Raw genomic sequence first — 17,823 nt, 5'->3', positions numbered from 1 at the left:
CAAAGTATCAGAACACCAACAAACGTTCCTCTTATTATAAGCAACCACTATGTCAGGGGCTGACCCAATATGTAAGGATCCTAACTGATTATGATAGTGATACTTGAAGCACTTTCGTAAATTAAGCTCTTTGAGCTACACTAAAATAGGACCTCAAGTAGTATGTTGGTTTATCAGTTGCCCCCATTTACCCCCTAAAACTTGTATGCCTTCATACCATTGAGTTATCTGGTCCCCTTGGCTGACGAAGAACCATTAGGCGAGGAGCACTGGCATCATCCAGGGTGATATTCTTCAAGCGATTGACCAGCCTATCAGGTCGTGGAGCTGCAACAGCCTTGGGGCCCTCGCTATAACAAAGTCAAGAGATGAGAATAAGCAACACTTGGTGGGAAGAAAGTAAGTACATGCAGAATGTGTCTTCTACCTAACTATCCAAATGACTCAGTGTTAATGAGGGGGGACTCTTGCCTCACCTAGCCAACTGGCTAGCAAGACAGGACAGACAAGTTGGTTTATCTTTTCATTCCCAACTCCAGGTTTATTACTGTGTAGGAGCTGAAAGAATCATTTGGGTGAGGTTCATCCCTAGACTGGTCCGCAATCAGAAAGACCAGTTCCGCAGACACATAAAACAAGGTACTGGGTATGAAAAAAAACCATAGAAAAGGAAAAATATGAAGAAATATTTCCAGAGACTCTTAGCTCCTCTCATGCTAATGGTGTTATGAAAACAAAACATAGTGCCAGAAATGGTAAACTATAAAATCTAGACAATGAAGAATTTACCACAAAGTGGCAGAAGCAAATTACAAAAAGCAGTGATGGAAAGTCAAGGAACATGATAAAGCAGAGATTGCAAAAGTTAAAAGACAAAGGTTACTAATGAACAACAACAAACTCACCAGACTCGCCAAACATTACAAGCACTGCACTTGCCAGTGCGCTGATTAAGAATCACTGAGAATTCCACCTCATCTCCTGCCTGTAGCTCAATGCCATCCTGAACTTCTTTCACATGGAAAAAGAGCTTCTTGCTATCTCCTACTTCATAGTTAATGAAGCCAAACTGAAAATTTAAAAAGATAGTAGTGTAAAAAAGACACACCATAGGAGGGAAAAGGAAACTCACTTTGAATGAAACACAATGCATGACCCTAATTAGAAGGGGATTTATAAAACATGTCAATGCTGATGCTCCAGTTCAGCTGCCTGGGTCTGCAAAACTTAGGGAAGAAATGTATCTTTGAAATCACTGCCATTCACTCTAGCACAGCCAGAGTAACAAAGGTTATCTTGTGCCTACATATAATGCATGAACCAAGCTTTTGAATTAAGCAAAATCAGAAAAGTTGTTACTTGAACATATGCTTGTTCTGCTCCCTTCCAAAATCAAGCTGGGTTATGGTATTACTAGAAACAGCCATACAAAATGTTATATTCACTGTACCGAAATTTAAAAAAAAAGTCTTCTCTAAGGACTCACAGATTCCCTTGAGATCTTAAGTACGAGGAAAAGTTTTCTTTGCCCAAAGTTTATTTTATGAAAACTTCTATATACATGGTTTCTTTCTTTGTGTGGTCTATAAAAGAAGCTCTATGCTCAAGAATGAAAAACTGTTAATATGTCTTTCTATTCTGGACGTCTCACTCTGAACTTATTTTCCCCGTTATGTTAGTTATTAGTACTACTTTTACTTTCCTTTTGCTACTATTGCCATTTTTTTCTTTCCATGTGGTTTTTCAGTTTTTAATATGATCTTCAAATCATTGAAAAGGAAGATAAAGTGAAAAAAAAAACTGAATGTCGATGGTTCCTGCTTGGCTGAAAAATTTAAGGCTTTGGTTACCAACTCATAAAAAGATCCAATTGGATCCGGAGGTATTACCACTTACCTGATCTTTCACACACTCCACTGTAGCCCTACGCAGGGGTGTGATGTTGTAGGCCATAGTCTGTGCATTTTGGCCCAGGACACACAACTGGAACTTGACACTCTCCCCTTTCTGTAGGCAATCCCCTTTGTTGGCCATCCCAACTATGCCAAATGGATAGACTTCACCTTTCATATCCCCTGTAGGGAGAAGCAAGTACAAAGTCTAAAAGCTAATATTTCACAACAGCCCTCTCTGTTGATGGTCCTAATAAATTTCTAAATAATTTGCTAAAAATATTATATTCACTAAGATTTTTAATACCTGAGAAATTCTACTTTAAAGCTTCAATAAAATCCTGAATGCTAAACACTACCATGAAAATAAAGGAAAACTTGTAGCTCATTGTCACTGTACTAGCTAATGAACAGCTTTAAACCAAGTGTATAGGGAAAATGAAAAACTCCAACAACACTATCACTTACCATCTCATTACCTAATTTTAAAGCACTATGGATTGCTCACATGATTCACTGGATTATCTTCTTTCCAAGTGCACAATATGAGCGAGTCAAAAACATTTCTGATCCATACCCAACTGGGCATTAAACAAGCCAAGCACAAGCAAAAGCACAACGTAGACAAATTTTTTGGCATTCCACCTCCTTTCTTTGTTCTGATTGTGGCGCTCTCAAACCTAAGGCACTTTTCTCCTAGATGGACCATCACACTTTTTCTTAATGTCAGATAGTAAATATTTTAATCTTACAGACTCCTATCTCTGTCACAAGTACTCAATTTTGCTGTTGGCAGTGAGAAAGCAAAGACAGTATGTAAATGAACAGCTGTGGTTGTGTTTCAAGAAAATTTTATTAATAAAAACAAGTCATCTTATTTGCTGAGCTTTGCCCTGGAATAAAAAGTTGGCTGAAAGTCAAGGCAGGCTACAGATAAAAACCAGGCCAAAGGGTTCATTCAGCTACCTATCAGTTCACCTGGATAGTGAATTCACCACTTAATCAACAAAAGTAGAAATGAGGGTAAAAATATCAGATGGAAGAAGTAGCTTCAAAATTGGGAATGCATTTAACCATTCTCTTGATGATTACAGAGGCAAGTGAAGATTTTCTTTTCAAACCGAGAGAAACTAAAAACTTTGAGGAAACACTGCCAAATAGAGCAAGTCATACAGAAGTATTAGAGACAACTAGACTAAGTGACGGAGAAGGCAATGGCACCCCACTCCAGTACTCTTGCCTGGAGAATCCCATGGACGGAGGAGCCTGGTAGGCTACAGTCCATGGGGTCGCAAAGAGTCAGACACGACTGAGCGACTTCACTTTAGCTTCTCACTTTCATGCATTGGAGAAGGAAATGGCAACCCACTCCAGTGTTCTTGCCTGGAGAATCCCAGGGACGGGGGAGCCTGGTGGGCCACCGTCTACGGGGTCGCACAGAGTTGGAAGCAACTTAGTAGCAGCAAAAGACTGTGATATTGGTAGTAACTACCATTTATTAAACACTATACTGATTCATATTTAATCTTTATAGAACCTTCTGAGGTTGAAGATATTATCTTCATTTTAAAAATGAAGAAACTGAGTAAGGAAAGATTTAATTTGTCAGGTTATACAGCTAGCAAGTGAAAGAGCCTGTGTGCAGATCTACGTCTGTCCAACACTGAAACCCCTGGTCTTATATTAAGGTTAGCTGTCTTCCTAAAAGAGCTGTTCTCACCACCAAGTGGGGAAAATGTGATCTGTATAGTCCCAGAAAACTCTAGGCTTGGAGATTTCAAGAAAGTTTCCTTTTCTACAAAACCTTGCTTTTAGACTATATCGAAGTGTTGAAGATTAAGTGGATTAGGGGTTGGGAATGCAAAAAAAGGTAAAAGGTAAAATGAAAGAGAGGAAAAAGGGTATTTTGATGTTATCTCATGAGTTAAAGTTAGCTGCCCACACCCACATGGCCCTTTTAGGGGTTTGATAAACATTATGGCATCATAGTTCAATAATGACTTGCTATAAAGTTAATTCATATTTGGAGATGTGCATATATGAGGATACTGGTTTCACAGAAAAAAGAAATTCCTAAGAACTCATGTGATAAAAGAACAGGTCCATCAAGGCTAATTTCCTTCTCTCATATGACCTGCTCTTTCCACTTTATGTTCTTCTATGACTCCCAGATGGCACAAGATTTATTCTCTTTTTAAATCAAGCTATCATCTTCTGTTGGCATTTCAAACCTTCTTATCAACCTCATCCTTACAGTAATTCTGCTATATTAATCATCCAGTATTCCCTACTGTATTTCCATTGCAAACCTGTTTGTCTTTCTGGTATTGTTTGGAGCAAGCCATTATAGCAGTTCTCAGGGAGTTGTCAAAGAATGGGGAAAAAAAGGCAGAAAAATGAAAAAAATAGGGAGCCTTGACCTAGAGACAAGTAGTAGGATCTTCATGGTATCCTGTAAGTAACAGACATAGTAAAATTTTACAGGAAGCAAAAATGTTTATAGAATTGAATACTTACTAGAACATTTTGTCAATACTGATGTAAATAACCAGTGAATAATAGAGGACAAAATTGTATTAAACCCAGCCAATTGTCAATGTCTGATTATCAACCATTAAATGCATATTTTTAGTGTGAGATTTTGTTCTTAGTCTATTATAACTCAGTTAGTAGCTCACATATCAGTCATTTATTCACATAAACCCAGGCTGATCTCATTTCCAAGAAATAAAAAAAAAAAACAGCCAAGCATGGGTAGGAAAATAAAATCACTTCTCCTTAATTCAGTTTTTAAGGACAAATGCAACACCACATTTTTAAATCTTCGACATGCTCATCTGAAGGTAAGGCAAATTTCAAAACATGATAAAGATGTTCTTACCTTCGTCCACAATCTCAATCATTCCTTGGTACTCATTCTGTGTTGGATCAACACTCCTCAAGGGGCGAATGACTTTACCAGAGTAGATGGTGGGATCAGCTTCCTCAGTAATGCCATTCACTACAAAACAAAAGCATGTATACCTTTCTCTCAACAATTATATTGAAATGCTATTCCACAGGATTAAAAATCAAAAAGCAAAAATCATCAGGACAAATGTTAATAGAGGGCTAGCTGGTTGTCTGCTAGTCTTAAAATACTTCTAAGCTCTTATTAAAGATGTTCAAAGAATTAGTAAGTATTCATATTTAAACACGTCTCACCCTCTCACCTTTTCCAGGTGACCAGATGTCACCTTTGTAGTGAGGTATTCCCTGGTCTCTAGAAGTAGTGGCAACCCCAATACTTATATACTTCTCCAACTTATTTTATCTTAATATCTTTCTGAACATACTACATATAGTATTTCACTCATCTTGCTTGCCAATTTGTCTTATTTCTTCATTGCTGTACCCCCAGTATCTAAAACACAGCATACATCTAGGTTATTTGTTCAACTGAATGAACATTCTTAACTCCTATTTCTCTAGAAAAACATTAAGGGAAAGTGTTATTTGGGGAATTGTATTACATAAAACCCAAAAAGGAAGCTGCAAGAAATCAAAGATTCTAAACAGCAACGATTTTCTGAAGTTCCCATTATTCTTCACATTTAAACTCATTCTTATTTAAATAAGTCTTCTAGAGGCATGCCTCCCTCTCTAATCCCATGGAGATTATCTTGGGGTTATTTTTGAAAAAGAGATATAGAATTGACAATAAACTCAAAGCAAATGATCTAAATAATCTAGAACAGTGGTTTTCAAACTTCAGTGTTCATCAGAATTACTTGCAGGATTTGTTAAAACAGGGTACCCATCTCCAAAGTTTCAGTAGGGTTGGGGTCAAAGAACATGTATTTTTAACAAGTGGCTAGGTGATGATGCTGTATCTAGGGATCACACCTAGAGAACACTGACCTAGAACAATAGGGCTTTTGCTCCCTCTCCCACCTTACCCTTCACCCTTTTACCTAAAGAATAGGCCTTTGACTTCATTAGAAGTCACAATTCATTACCTGAGTGTGTTTTGTTCACTTTTTCTGCACTGACTTTGTTGCCTTTTCCTTTGGACAAGCTGTACTCGACCATGTCCCCCAGTTCCAGGCTATCAACATCACCAGAGAACTCACTGCAGGGGAGGGGAAGGAAATGATATTTGAATAAATATTTACCACAAACATCAATGGGAGCAAGCAGCCTTTATTTCTTCTATTGTAATATTCATGATGTGCTTACAAATTGGATACGGTTTTAAGCACTGACTCATATGATCTTCAAGAATATCCTATGAAGAGGTACCATTATCCCCAGATTCAAGATAATGAAACTAAGATGCTAGGAGGTTATTTTCATTCAATAAAAAGATAATAAAAGTTACATAGCTATTAAGTGGCAGAGCCTGGATTCAAACTGAAACTGTATGGTTCTAAGAGCCCATGCTATGGGCTATGGCTAACCACTATGCTATAATACCAAATCAAATACACAATTCTCTGATAGCAACATATAAAACAGAATTCTTTTACTGAAGTAGACAGGGTCCTATACAATGTTCAAAGCAGATACAGGTCTTCTTATATCTTTTGACCACATGTTTTCTATATAGAGGTAGACAATTAACTTTATATACTGCCAAAATTTTACCAATATGAAATCTGAGATTAAAAACTACATAACCACCCAATATTAATATTTTTGACTCTAAAACAGAGAATGGAAGCTCCAAGTTCCTAAAAGGCAATCCTTACCTGTAATGGAAAAAGATTTCCTTATCATGATTGGCTGTTTCAATAAATCCAAAATTATCCTTCAAAGTTGCCACATAACCCAAGAGCCTCTTGGAGTTCGAATTACGACCTAAGAGTCGCACACAAGTTGCAATCTGCTGTCCAGGCCTCTGTTTGTCACTAATACTAAATTCAACCTGTGAAAAATAAGGATGGGTGGAAATGACAACACCCCCAGACCTTGCTTTCCACTTAAATAGTCTGTATAAATAATTTGATGGAACAGATTTCCACCAGAACTATTACTTCTATTTCTCATTCCATTTTTCACAAGGATCAAGTTGTTGCTGTCCAGTGTGTATTCCTTACAGATCTCACTTTCTTTAAAGGAAGTCAATTAGAAAACCAGACATTCCAACCAAGTACAATAAAAATTAACCACAATGTAAAAACCTTACTTTGATGTTTTAACTTTCTTACCAATATTATTTATTTTAAATAAGGTAATTCTTTTGACATATCTAATGCTTAAACAGTAACTCTTCAAAAAGCTTTTAACAAAAGCTTGCTAGACCCTATTCTAATTGAATAAACTGCTTTTAAATAGGAAGATGTTCATATATATATTAAACTTGTAAGCACAAAAGAATTGGAGCACAACTTGATAAAATTTAAAGAAACCATGTTTTCAGGATTTAAGATTAAGATGATAACCTTTAACTCTCCCTCCCTCTCCTTTCTCTAGTAAGAAGAATTATCTTGCCTTGTCTCCTATTTGAGGAGAAGTAGATCCTTCCACATCCTTGGCTTGAAAAGCAATAGTCAATTTCACCCCACAATCATCATAAGCAATAACGCCATCCTCAGCCTCCTAGAGAGATACAGACAGAAAACAATGAAAAGAATCAAGAACAACTGAAAAAACAGTATCAGCACAATTACAGTTATTATAGAATCCTGAGCCAGAGAACAGGCAGAAATTTCTTACTTAGGGTTCTCTAAAATATTTTTCATATGAATAAAAATATGGTCTTACCTTAACTCAAGGCCAACTCAATCTGCTATCATCTGGTCTTAAAGTCTTATCCTAGTTTTAACACTGAGAGGGAGAACTTGCTGGCAGGTCTATGCTAGTTTTCACAGCCAATCAGAAATCACCTCCCCAAAGAAAAAGTCCTATCTTCCTGTTAAACTAATTAGTGCTTTATAAAGAAACCTTGAGACTTTCTCATCTGTACCTCTATTCCGTGAGGAATATCCTTTCCTCATTTATCTCCACCTATTATATGTCAATGTCCTTAGTGAAACTGTCCCAGATGCTGTCAGCTTAAGAATTAATTTTTGACAAAGATCCCTTACCTTTTACAGCAGCATTTAAAATTGTTTGAATTAACCTGTTTCTATACAATTTTTAATCTGTTACCTAAGAGCAAAAATAATCTTATGGATAGCTTCGTATTTAGATTCAGTGGGTTTTTTAAAAAATGGGGAATTCCAATGTGTGAATTCAGTCTACCAAAATTTCAAAGTTTTAAATTTCTTGGATGACAAACACTATCATTTCAGATGAGTGGTTCTAAACTGGGAGTGATCAGGAGACATTTGGCAGATTCTGGAGACATGTCTGGCAGTCACAAAGCGGGAGAAAAGATACTGGCCTCTAGTGAGTAAATGAAGAAGGCAATGGCACCCCACTCCAGTACTCTTGCCTGGAAAATCCCATGGACAGAGGAGCCTGGTAGGCTGCAGTCCATGGGGTCGTGAAGAGTCAGATACGACGGAGTGATTTCACTTTTACTTTTCACTTTCATGCATTGGAGAAGGAAATGGCAACCCACTCCAGTGTTCTTGCCTGGAGAATCCCAGGGACAGCAGAGCCCGGTGGGCTGCCGTCTGTGGGGTCGCACAGAATCGGACATGACTGAAGCGACTTAGTAGTAGTAGTGAGTAAAAGCCAGAGAGGGATGCTGCTAAACATCCCCAAATGCAAAGAACAGCTACCCACCTCCTCCTTCCCAAAGAATTATCCAGCTCAAGATGTTAATATTGCTGAGATTAAAAACTTTGCTTTAGACTGATTCACTGTTCATATTATAGGCAATTCTGAAAGACTAACACTCCATTATTGTGTGAACAGTGGTTTCCTTTAAAGAGAAGAGACAAACTGTAAAAATCATTTTGATTAAAACTTACCTTTTCTTTGCCTTTATTTGGGCTAGTGGTTTTAGGATTCGAAAAAGTGGCCTCTTTTTCTACAGTGCCCAGAAAACGATGATCTGAATGGGAGTGGAACGAAACCGTGCCCTTGGGAAGTTTTTTAATCCTAATAGCATGATTTCTTTGGGCAGAGAGCATATCCTACAAATGATTAAAAAAAAAAAGTAACTTAAAACTGAAAAAGGAAGGACCAAGAAAACCTCTCATACTTTTCTCAAAAACTACTCACAGGAACCACAGTAAACTCTACTTCATCTGCAATATGAAGCTGGTTCCCATCCAGAATTTCACTGAAGTGGAAGAACATACGAGCATCACGATCCACACACTTGATGAAACCAAAACCATCTCTCATGGCAGCAATTACACCCTGAAACCAAAATAATACTGGCTGTGAAGACTGTCAAGACAACATTCAAATTTGGAAGTATCATCACATTAAATGTCAGGAATTAAATATCCAAATCTTGTATCCACATTTACAAATTTCCGTTTAAATACAAATTCACTGATTTCAATAAAATAATCCCTAAGCAACTGAGACTCCCCAGATGCTACTCCTTGGCCAATAAACAGTAGAAAAAGTATTTCTGAAGTAAATGTATGCAGCATATTCCATTTAATTTTCAATTGTCAAAAATATTGTTTTACAAGATGAGGAAACTGAGGTCGAAAGAGGTTAAGCAATTTGCCCAAAGCACATAGTTACTAAGTGGCAAACAATGGATTCCAAATAATGCCCAAGCTTTATGACACTGTAACTTCCAGAAATTAAAAATCTACAGAACAATACTTCAAATACCTCAAAAGTCAACTAAAGGCAACTTTATAATCTCAATTTCAAAAATCTTTTGAGCTTAGGCACAGGAGGATTTAAGATTTAGGTTTGAAAAATAAACTATATAAAGTCCCATCCTCATGGTTTTTTTCCTTCGTATTAAATTATCAGCTCTGTAAAGGCCTTATATCCAGAATAACTGGACATGACAGATACATGAATAGTTACTGAAACACAATTACTATCAACACATCAATGACTTACATATTGCATATTTACATATTACAGAGATGATTACTCTATAATCAGTTTTGAATACAGCCTAAGCTACATTCTGACATTTAATCCTTGCTAAATCCTGATGACAACCAAGCTATTCAACAATGTTCTCCATACTGTAAAGCCAAACACATCTAAGAAACATTTTTTTGCAAACACTGCAAATGTCAAACAAATATTACAGATCAGCAGTCCCCAACTTTTTTGGCATCAGGGATCCATTTCACGGAAGACAACTCTTCCAAAGACCTAGAGGTAGGGGGTAGGGAGGGGGTTCAGGCTGTAATGCGAGCAATGGGGAGCAGAGGGCTTGCCTGCTGCTCACTTCCTGCTGTGCAGCCTGGTTCCTAACAGGCTGAGGACCAACCAGTCCACCGCCCTGCTGTAGCTATTAACTGTAAACAGCACCAAATGTATATTACATCTGATAAAACTAATTCATCAAAGCTTAACTTTAAAAATATGTTTGGGCAACACGGGCATCATTTCCAGACATATATTCACTAATAAAAAATTTCAAGTCCTACTATAAAAACAAAACCTACTTTGTGGAGTATTTTATGGAACAATCTGGAAAAATCTACTTTCTACAATGATGAACTTAAATCAACTCAGTTTTCATATTTAAGGGCCAGAGAAGCACTGACTCTCAAAAGACCTTAGAAATCATCCTCTCCAAATTTCCATTCTAAAACCTTCTCACATATATTTCAAGGTAACCAGTTAGGTGTCAAACCAAGATTGATTCAATGTCTATATTCTTAATCACCTTAATAAGGTAACTACCCAATATTGTCATGCCTCAAAGAATTTTCAATACCATATTACAAACTTACATATAACATTGTCCCACCTACCTTCCACTTTGGATACGCATCTAACACTTACCATCTCTCTGGCTTCATTAGTGAACTGAAATGTATTTGATAGAACTTCTATGTTGGTTGCTCGTTCTAATTTGTCACGACGGTCTGTTGAAATATTAAACCTAACGTGGTCACCTTCCAACAGGGTCACCTTGGATTTTGTATCTTTGTCTCCAAAGGGAAGTTCTTTAGGAATCACAAAATCAACTTTGATGCGTCCTGGCAATGGGTCATTCTGATGAGAAGGAAAAACTATTTTAGCTGGAGATTTCTCATCCTTCCTAGTTCTAAGTCAAACAAGAAGAACACATAGTAAACCCATGTTATTTATAATAGATAACTCCCTAAAGGAAAAAAAGGTGTTGAAAACCTATGTTCAATTTGAAAGCTTTTGTGTTCTGTGGTCACATGACACAACCATGAACTCATGATACTGCAGTTAAGATCCTGCACTCTGATACTGAGAGATTTTATTTAAGGGGGAAAAAAAAAAAAATCCAATCTCTTATGTTTTACATTTCCTTAACAATGATACCACTGGTCTCATCTTTTCACTCCCCCCAGACCCCTTACATACAAGCCCAACTGGGGCCCAAGCACACAGACATGAATTGTTTTCCCTCCCATCTAACCAGCAATTTTTTTTGGTCCCTTTCTCCATATCACCCAGCTAAAACAAACAATATATTCATGAATGTACCTACCAATGGTTTCCTATTTAAATTCTACACATTAAATACTTAATACTTAAAACAAAATTACATTAATTGAATATAATAAAACTTCTGTATACCACACCATATTACTCTTATTTCTGATGAGGCAAAAGAGGACTCTCCTGAAAAAAGACTATTTACCTGGTTTTTACTGGGTACTTTGGGGATGACTTTGGTTACAGTTCCTTCAAAATGTTCAATGCTGATATCCTCAAAAATGACTGTTCCTTGAGGCAACAGTCTGACATCTGTTGCAACTTCTTTACCCTAAACCAGAAAGGAGCATAGGGGGCACACATGTCATTTTAAGTGTTTCATACATTTTAACTACTTACTTTAAAAGAAGGTCAAAGGTCAAGTTATTTAACTATCTTACATTTCGGTCCTTGATTGTGAATTCCACGTCATCTCCAGGCTGTAAGGATTCTAAGTCACCCTTAAATTCACTATAGTGAAAGAATATCTCCTTTACAATATCGCCTCTTTCAATAAAGCCAAACGCCTCCTAGAGGCAAACAAATATGAAAAAAAAGCAGGAATATTATGCACTATTCAGCATATATATTTATGATTACAATTTACAATTAAGAAGCCTTTTAAGTGGCAACATTATTATTTGGTAAAGTCTAATATTAATACCAATGAAATGGCCATTTTAAAGAATATAATTAGTAACCAGATTGCTTTTGAAGTTAATATTTTTTAAAGGAAAGACAAGAAAATCAAAAGACTTGAGTTTGAAAGACTTAACACAGCCAAAGAAAACTCAAGTTTGTCAAATTTGATGACACTTACTTTCATGGCACAAACTACTCCCTGATAGCGAGCTTGTTTCTTTTTCAACAGCATAATATTACGAGCACTTACAGCACCAGTACTGGAAAAAAAGAATCAGGTGGGGATAGTGGGGAACAAAGAGGGGAAAATGCATTGATCTGGTTAGATACAATGACTTTAGAGAAACAATAGTTTTCTAAGCCCTTAACACTTCTGCATTATCACTAATATAAGATTTCCTAATACACAATCCTTTTCATATAGCTTCACATGCAAAGGACTTTTGCCCAAACTTCCTAGCTTTTGAAACTGGGCCCATATATATGTGACCGTTTTCCTTTTGGGCTGTTGAAAATAAGTCCACAAATTGGATGCCATCAGATGGGGAATGCAAAGGTTTTAGAAAGGCCATTACTTGAACAAACACTGAGTAGGAATTATGTACTGCATACAAACATGGGGAAACAGAGATAAGTAAGAGATGGTCCTGTTTACAATGAATACTGAATTTAGTAGCTATCCCATCAATTATACAGCAAAGAAACCTTGAGTAAATGCAGTGATTATAGGAGATATTTGCTATGCTTTAAAAAAAAGCGACATTCACCTCCACTGAAAAGAGAGATGTCATGTTGCTAAACTGTCCCCATCTTTGAGCAGCAGCATGTAAATCTGACAGTGACCCCACTGACTCCTCTGTCCGTGGAATTCTCCAGGCAAGAATATTGGAATGGGTAACCATTCCCTTCTCCAGATCTTCCTAACCCAGGGATCGAACCCAGGTCTCTTGCATTACCAGCAGATTCCTTACCATCTGAGCTACCAGGAAGCCCTTAAAGATGGCACAAACTGTATAAGATGGAAGAGTATTTGTTGGTGGTGTTTTTAAGATCTTCAGACCAAGCTACTGGTCTATTACTTCCCTTAATTCTTCATGGACAAAGTCCTTCATGGACAACTGTCCTTTTTATTTCAGAAACTTAACAGACTAAGAGAAGATCCTGGAAAAATCCTATGTGCTTTTGCAACTCACTATAGTGAAAAGGTCTTATTTAGAGCCAGATTTGGGATTGAAATGTCAATTTAAAAGCTGTGTGACTTTAGGCAAGTCACTTTATGAGAACATACCTCACTTTACACATGGAAGACTTAGTTCTGAGGATTAACAACTGTACATAAATATTTAGTACAAGACCTAGCACATTCAAGACTTTATTAGGATTAAATAAAACCCTTTCATTGGCTCCCCATCCACCTCAAGCCCTATTCCCTAGTTTCCTACTTAAGATTAATTTGAGGTCTCAGACTAAAACTACTAATATCCGTACCTGTTACTCAATCTGATTTCTTCTAGTCTTACAAGAGGTAAAGCTCAAGGCTAATAATTCTGCACAAACTACTGGAACTTTATTCTGTACTGCCAGTCAAAGTCCATTCCCAGCACTTTCTCCTATTTTTAAGTTCCCTTATATCTATCTTTTCCAGTCTAAAGTAAAAATAACCATCCCTGGGCTTTCTTAAGTACACTTTCCTTAACTGCTTATGCCAAGGAATTCAACAGCTCTATCTCCTGCCTGTCACTAGCTTGTTCAGATCTATACATACAACTACATATTTAATATCTTCACCCACAGACACCTCAAATTCAAAATGCCAAAATAAGCGTAATTCTTCTCCCACCCTTAATCTTTCTGTTGTACCTCCTAAGTCCAGTTACTGCTATCATTAGCTGTCTAGTAGCCCAAGCAAGAAAAATGGCATTTGGGACTCCTCTTCCCTTAGATCTAATATACTCCTCTATCAAGTTATTAAACTTGGTCATTTTTTTTTTCTCTTACGTGATTTGAGTTCTATACCCTACCACCACTGGCCTATCCATATTAGACCCTTATCTTTCATATTAACTCTCAAATCTCTGCCTCTTATCTAGAGGATCCCTACTCTCCAAAAGCCTACCATCCCCACCACTTCCAACAATTGAAACCATACTTCCCCAATTAAAATCCTTCAAAGATTCCTGTTACTACTAATGAATAAACTTCAAACTTCATCCTTCTATGATCCAGTCAATTCAATCAACTCAAACTTTTGGCCATTTTGCCCAAATGCTACTTCCTCTACCCAGAATGTTTTTCTCATTTCCCTAGTGACTCCTCATCTCAAAGTGCGCCTCAAGCACTGCTGTTTGGTAAGACTTTCACTCATCTCCAGTAGACATCCTTCAAAGTTCTGATCATGTTTTAATTATCCTATTTCTGACACCCTGCATAGTGCTTATCATAGAACTGATGCTCAGATGTTTAGCTGATGAATACCAATTTAAAAGATCATGACAATTATCCAGATTTACAAGTTAGGTTTTGACTCACTTCAAACTTCTTACTTCCAAAAAGAAAAAAATACATTTAAATGGGAGAAAAGAACTTACTGTTTATTGTTATCAATTACAAAGTTTATTTTATCTCCAGTTTCCAGCTGAACATTCCCTTCAACATCTTCAGGGGTGTAAGTCAGATAAAACACTTCCTGTGAATTAACAAGTTATTATTACTATATTGCAGGACGCATGTTCACTGTATAATGTGATTTACTTTGTTAAATACTTCTTAAACTGGCATTTAAAACCAAATCTCTTAAAATTAAATGACTTTTTGACAAGTAAATTAACTTATTCATATAAACACACTTTCCCTCCAAGGTGCTGATGACTTTTGCGAGTCCACAGCTGAGCAGCAATCCAACTTCAAAAAGCTTAAACACATGGAAGCATTTGCCCAGAGGCTGTAGTTACATTTCAAAAAAACAATTTTTATATAAGGCATTCCAAACAAAAAAGCTGGAGTTAGTGCTTAAAAGGAACCAGAAAAAAGATCCCTTCCCACAACCCCCCCAAAAAGTAAGTAAAAGAAGCATTTTACCTTAATGTTCTAACTAAGGTCACACTTGGGCAAGCTAAGACACTTGGAAGTCCTATGGATTTTTTTTTCTTTTTAAAGTTTTTGATTATGCTGCACTCAAAGCCTCTTTGAAACCAAATTTAAAACTGATTTTTAATCAACTGCAGCTTACGTTTTCTATTTTGAATTTTAAAGTACGCTTATAGATCACATGGTGGATCAGGCAAAGGTTTAAGAAAAATACACAAGTTTACCCCATTACGTTCGTAGCATACACTCCCTGTTGGACTCTGACCCGGGGCAGCTGGAGATTTACTCTCTAAGTTGTGAGGAACAGCGCACACAACCTACCAGTCAAAAAAAAAAAAATTTCCATTGCTAATCATTTCAGGAGCAGCACTGTTCAATATAAACTGAATTTTAATATCCTCTATACTATACATAGGGATGCATTTTAATATGATCCACAGAGGATGTCATGCTGCCAAGTTTCAAACTTACAGTACATCAACTGACTGTAAGTATAGACTTAGGGTTATATGTAAAAACCCAAATGACTCTTGACCAAATTTTTATTTCAGGTCAAGAAATGCCAGTGCTTCTGATACAATTTTAAAATAGTAACTTTTATATACTATAGCTCTCTTGCGTGCAAACTGAGGAGATGGGGTGAATCTTCCTTTTCTAATGTGAAAGATAAGCAAATTCAGGGCCCTAAGAAAATATAAACACCAAAGTCACTAACTTGTCCATTAATTCGTTCTTCAGGGAGGATTTCTTGTTTTATCTTCACCAGTTTAACAGCTATGGGTTTCCCAGTCCGCCGGTCAGATGATACTTCAAATTCAACATCATCTAAAATAAAGAGTGTTATATTTGTTGAACTAATTTTGGTAAAATGGTATCTCACTTCAGAGTTAAACTTACTGCTGCATTTGAGTTTTTTCTCTAAGTGTAGTCCCTGGACCAATGGAAGCAGCAGCAACATCACCTGAAGCACAGCAGACAGGTGAATTCTCAGGGCCCACTCCAGACTTACCCAAAAACAGACTCTGGGCATCAGGTACAGCTATCTATGTTTTAACAAGCCTTGTAGGTAACTTTGATACACACTAATGTTTCAGAACCACTGCTTTAGACTAAGTTAGTAGTATCTCAGTCTTAGTTTTCATGGCACTTACACATACTACAAATACGTAATGATGATGTGATTTGGCAAGCTTCCCCCCACCTTAAAATCCCTCTATACCCTCAGTTACTTCATCTGTAAAATGAGGATTAACCAATATAACACTCTTATACAATATTTGGAATGCCAAATATTCACGTTAACACATTATTGACCAGAGACGTTATCAATACATTTTTAGAAAAAGATAATCAACATCACTGTTCAAAGTCAGTAGATCTTAGAATTTATCACAGGTTCATTACACAAGTTATTACTGTCCTTATCATTCATTTTGCTTTTTGTGCCAACCCTGTGTATATTATAAATGCAAGTTTATCACCGTAAAAATTTTTTAAATGACATTGCAAAATTTTGAGTGAAGAATTTTTTGGTGAATTTTACAGATTCTTTATCTGAGAGACGTATATACTAGTGGCTCAGAAGATAACAGTTCTTCAAAATATAGTTCAGACAATGTGACTATTAGACCAACAAAAACACAAAAATCCTTAGTGACAGATTCTGATACAGAAAGTGAAAATGAAACTCATGATGCTGGAGAAGCCTTTACAGGTGTGTCAGGTGTTAACTACTGCACACAATAATCCACAAAGTGTTAGTGAAATAACAGAATTAATTTCTGGCCAGTCAAGATAAAAATATCAGACACTGGTTTCTGCAAAAATCCTTGGTCAGTAATGAGTTAACTATTGCTCTTTTTTCTCAAAGATATTTTATAACACACACAGAGACCCTGTAACTTCAGTCCTTTAATAAGCCACATTTTTTCTACACATGAAAGTAATTTCTATGATGTCAGCCAAAATGAATTTCCATATAGTTCAATGGTGACATCGGAAGAGTTATTTTTTTTCAGCTACTACCCAAAGTAGGAACAGGCAAAACAATTAAAACTAACAATATAAAAGTTTTATTTTACTGGCTTAAAACCTAATAGCCAAACAATCATTATTATGGGAGTAACAAAGCTACCAAGTATTTACTTAAAAAATATTCAAAGGTATCTTTTACTCAATAACTCTTTCATCCCTCAAAAAGATCACCACCACAAGTAAAATCAGGATTTTGCTGATTTATATAGACAAACTTCAGTAATTGGTACAGTGAAAAGGCCAAAACCATAGCACTGTCAGGCATAAGTTGATATGCAAGAAAAATTTGGGATCAGTTTTATAAAAAGGAGAATCGACAAATTACCTCCTACTTTTAAGTCCTGCAGGTTGCCATTATACTGTGAACAGTGGAAGAAAAGTCTAGCTTGCCGTTCTGAACACTGAATAAATCCATAAGAGGTTAGCAGTTTTTCAATAACCCCAGTCTCACGCAGTGCTGCTGAAGTACCATTGGGGTACCCATTATGTCCATTGTTGTGGAGAAGGTTTGGATCAAAGCTCATCTGTTTTAAAAAGAGAAAGAACTCAATACATACAGATCTGTACATTCTCTCTGTAGCATACTACGTCTGATTAACAAATCACCGAACTTTTAATATGAAAAGGC

General features: G+C 36.6%; 1 protein-coding gene across 3 annotated transcripts in view; it reads right to left on the bottom strand.

The window, feature by feature from the left end:
- The window catches only part of CSDE1 (cold shock domain containing E1), a 35,641-nt gene that overhangs the window by 1,512 nt on the left and 16,306 nt on the right, over positions 1-17,823 (bottom strand). For 2 of the 3 annotated variants that reach the window (XM_005911077.3, XM_070367444.1), the window contains 17 exons: positions 17,521-17,719; positions 15,877-15,986; positions 15,386-15,478; positions 14,663-14,760; positions 12,253-12,334; positions 11,834-11,962; positions 11,599-11,724; positions 10,764-10,976; positions 9,048-9,188; positions 8,795-8,959; positions 7,365-7,472; positions 6,623-6,798; positions 5,891-6,003; positions 4,774-4,893; positions 1,897-2,075; positions 906-1,069; positions 218-350 (listed from right to left, as the gene is read on the bottom strand). In XM_005911077.3, coding sequence (XP_005911139.2) covers positions 218-350; positions 906-1,069; positions 1,897-2,075; positions 4,774-4,893; positions 5,891-6,003; positions 6,623-6,798; positions 7,365-7,472; positions 8,795-8,959; positions 9,048-9,188; positions 10,764-10,976; positions 11,599-11,724; positions 11,834-11,962; positions 12,253-12,334; positions 14,663-14,760; positions 15,386-15,478; positions 15,877-15,986; positions 17,521-17,719 — 2,349 coding nt within the window. The remainder of the gene's footprint in view (positions 1-217; positions 351-905; positions 1,070-1,896; positions 2,076-4,773; positions 4,894-5,890; positions 6,004-6,622; positions 6,799-7,364; positions 7,473-8,794; positions 8,960-9,047; positions 9,189-10,763; positions 10,977-11,598; positions 11,725-11,833; positions 11,963-12,252; positions 12,335-14,662; positions 14,761-15,385; positions 15,479-15,876; positions 15,987-17,520; positions 17,720-17,823) is intronic. The other variant, XM_070367443.1, reaches the window with a different exon arrangement.

Source organism: Bos mutus, chromosome 3, assembly GCF_027580195.1.
Source record: "Bos mutus isolate GX-2022 chromosome 3, NWIPB_WYAK_1.1, whole genome shotgun sequence".
NCBI lineage: Eukaryota > Metazoa > Chordata > Mammalia > Artiodactyla > Bovidae > Bos > Bos mutus.
This window is presented reverse-complemented; position numbering and strand designations above follow the sequence as displayed.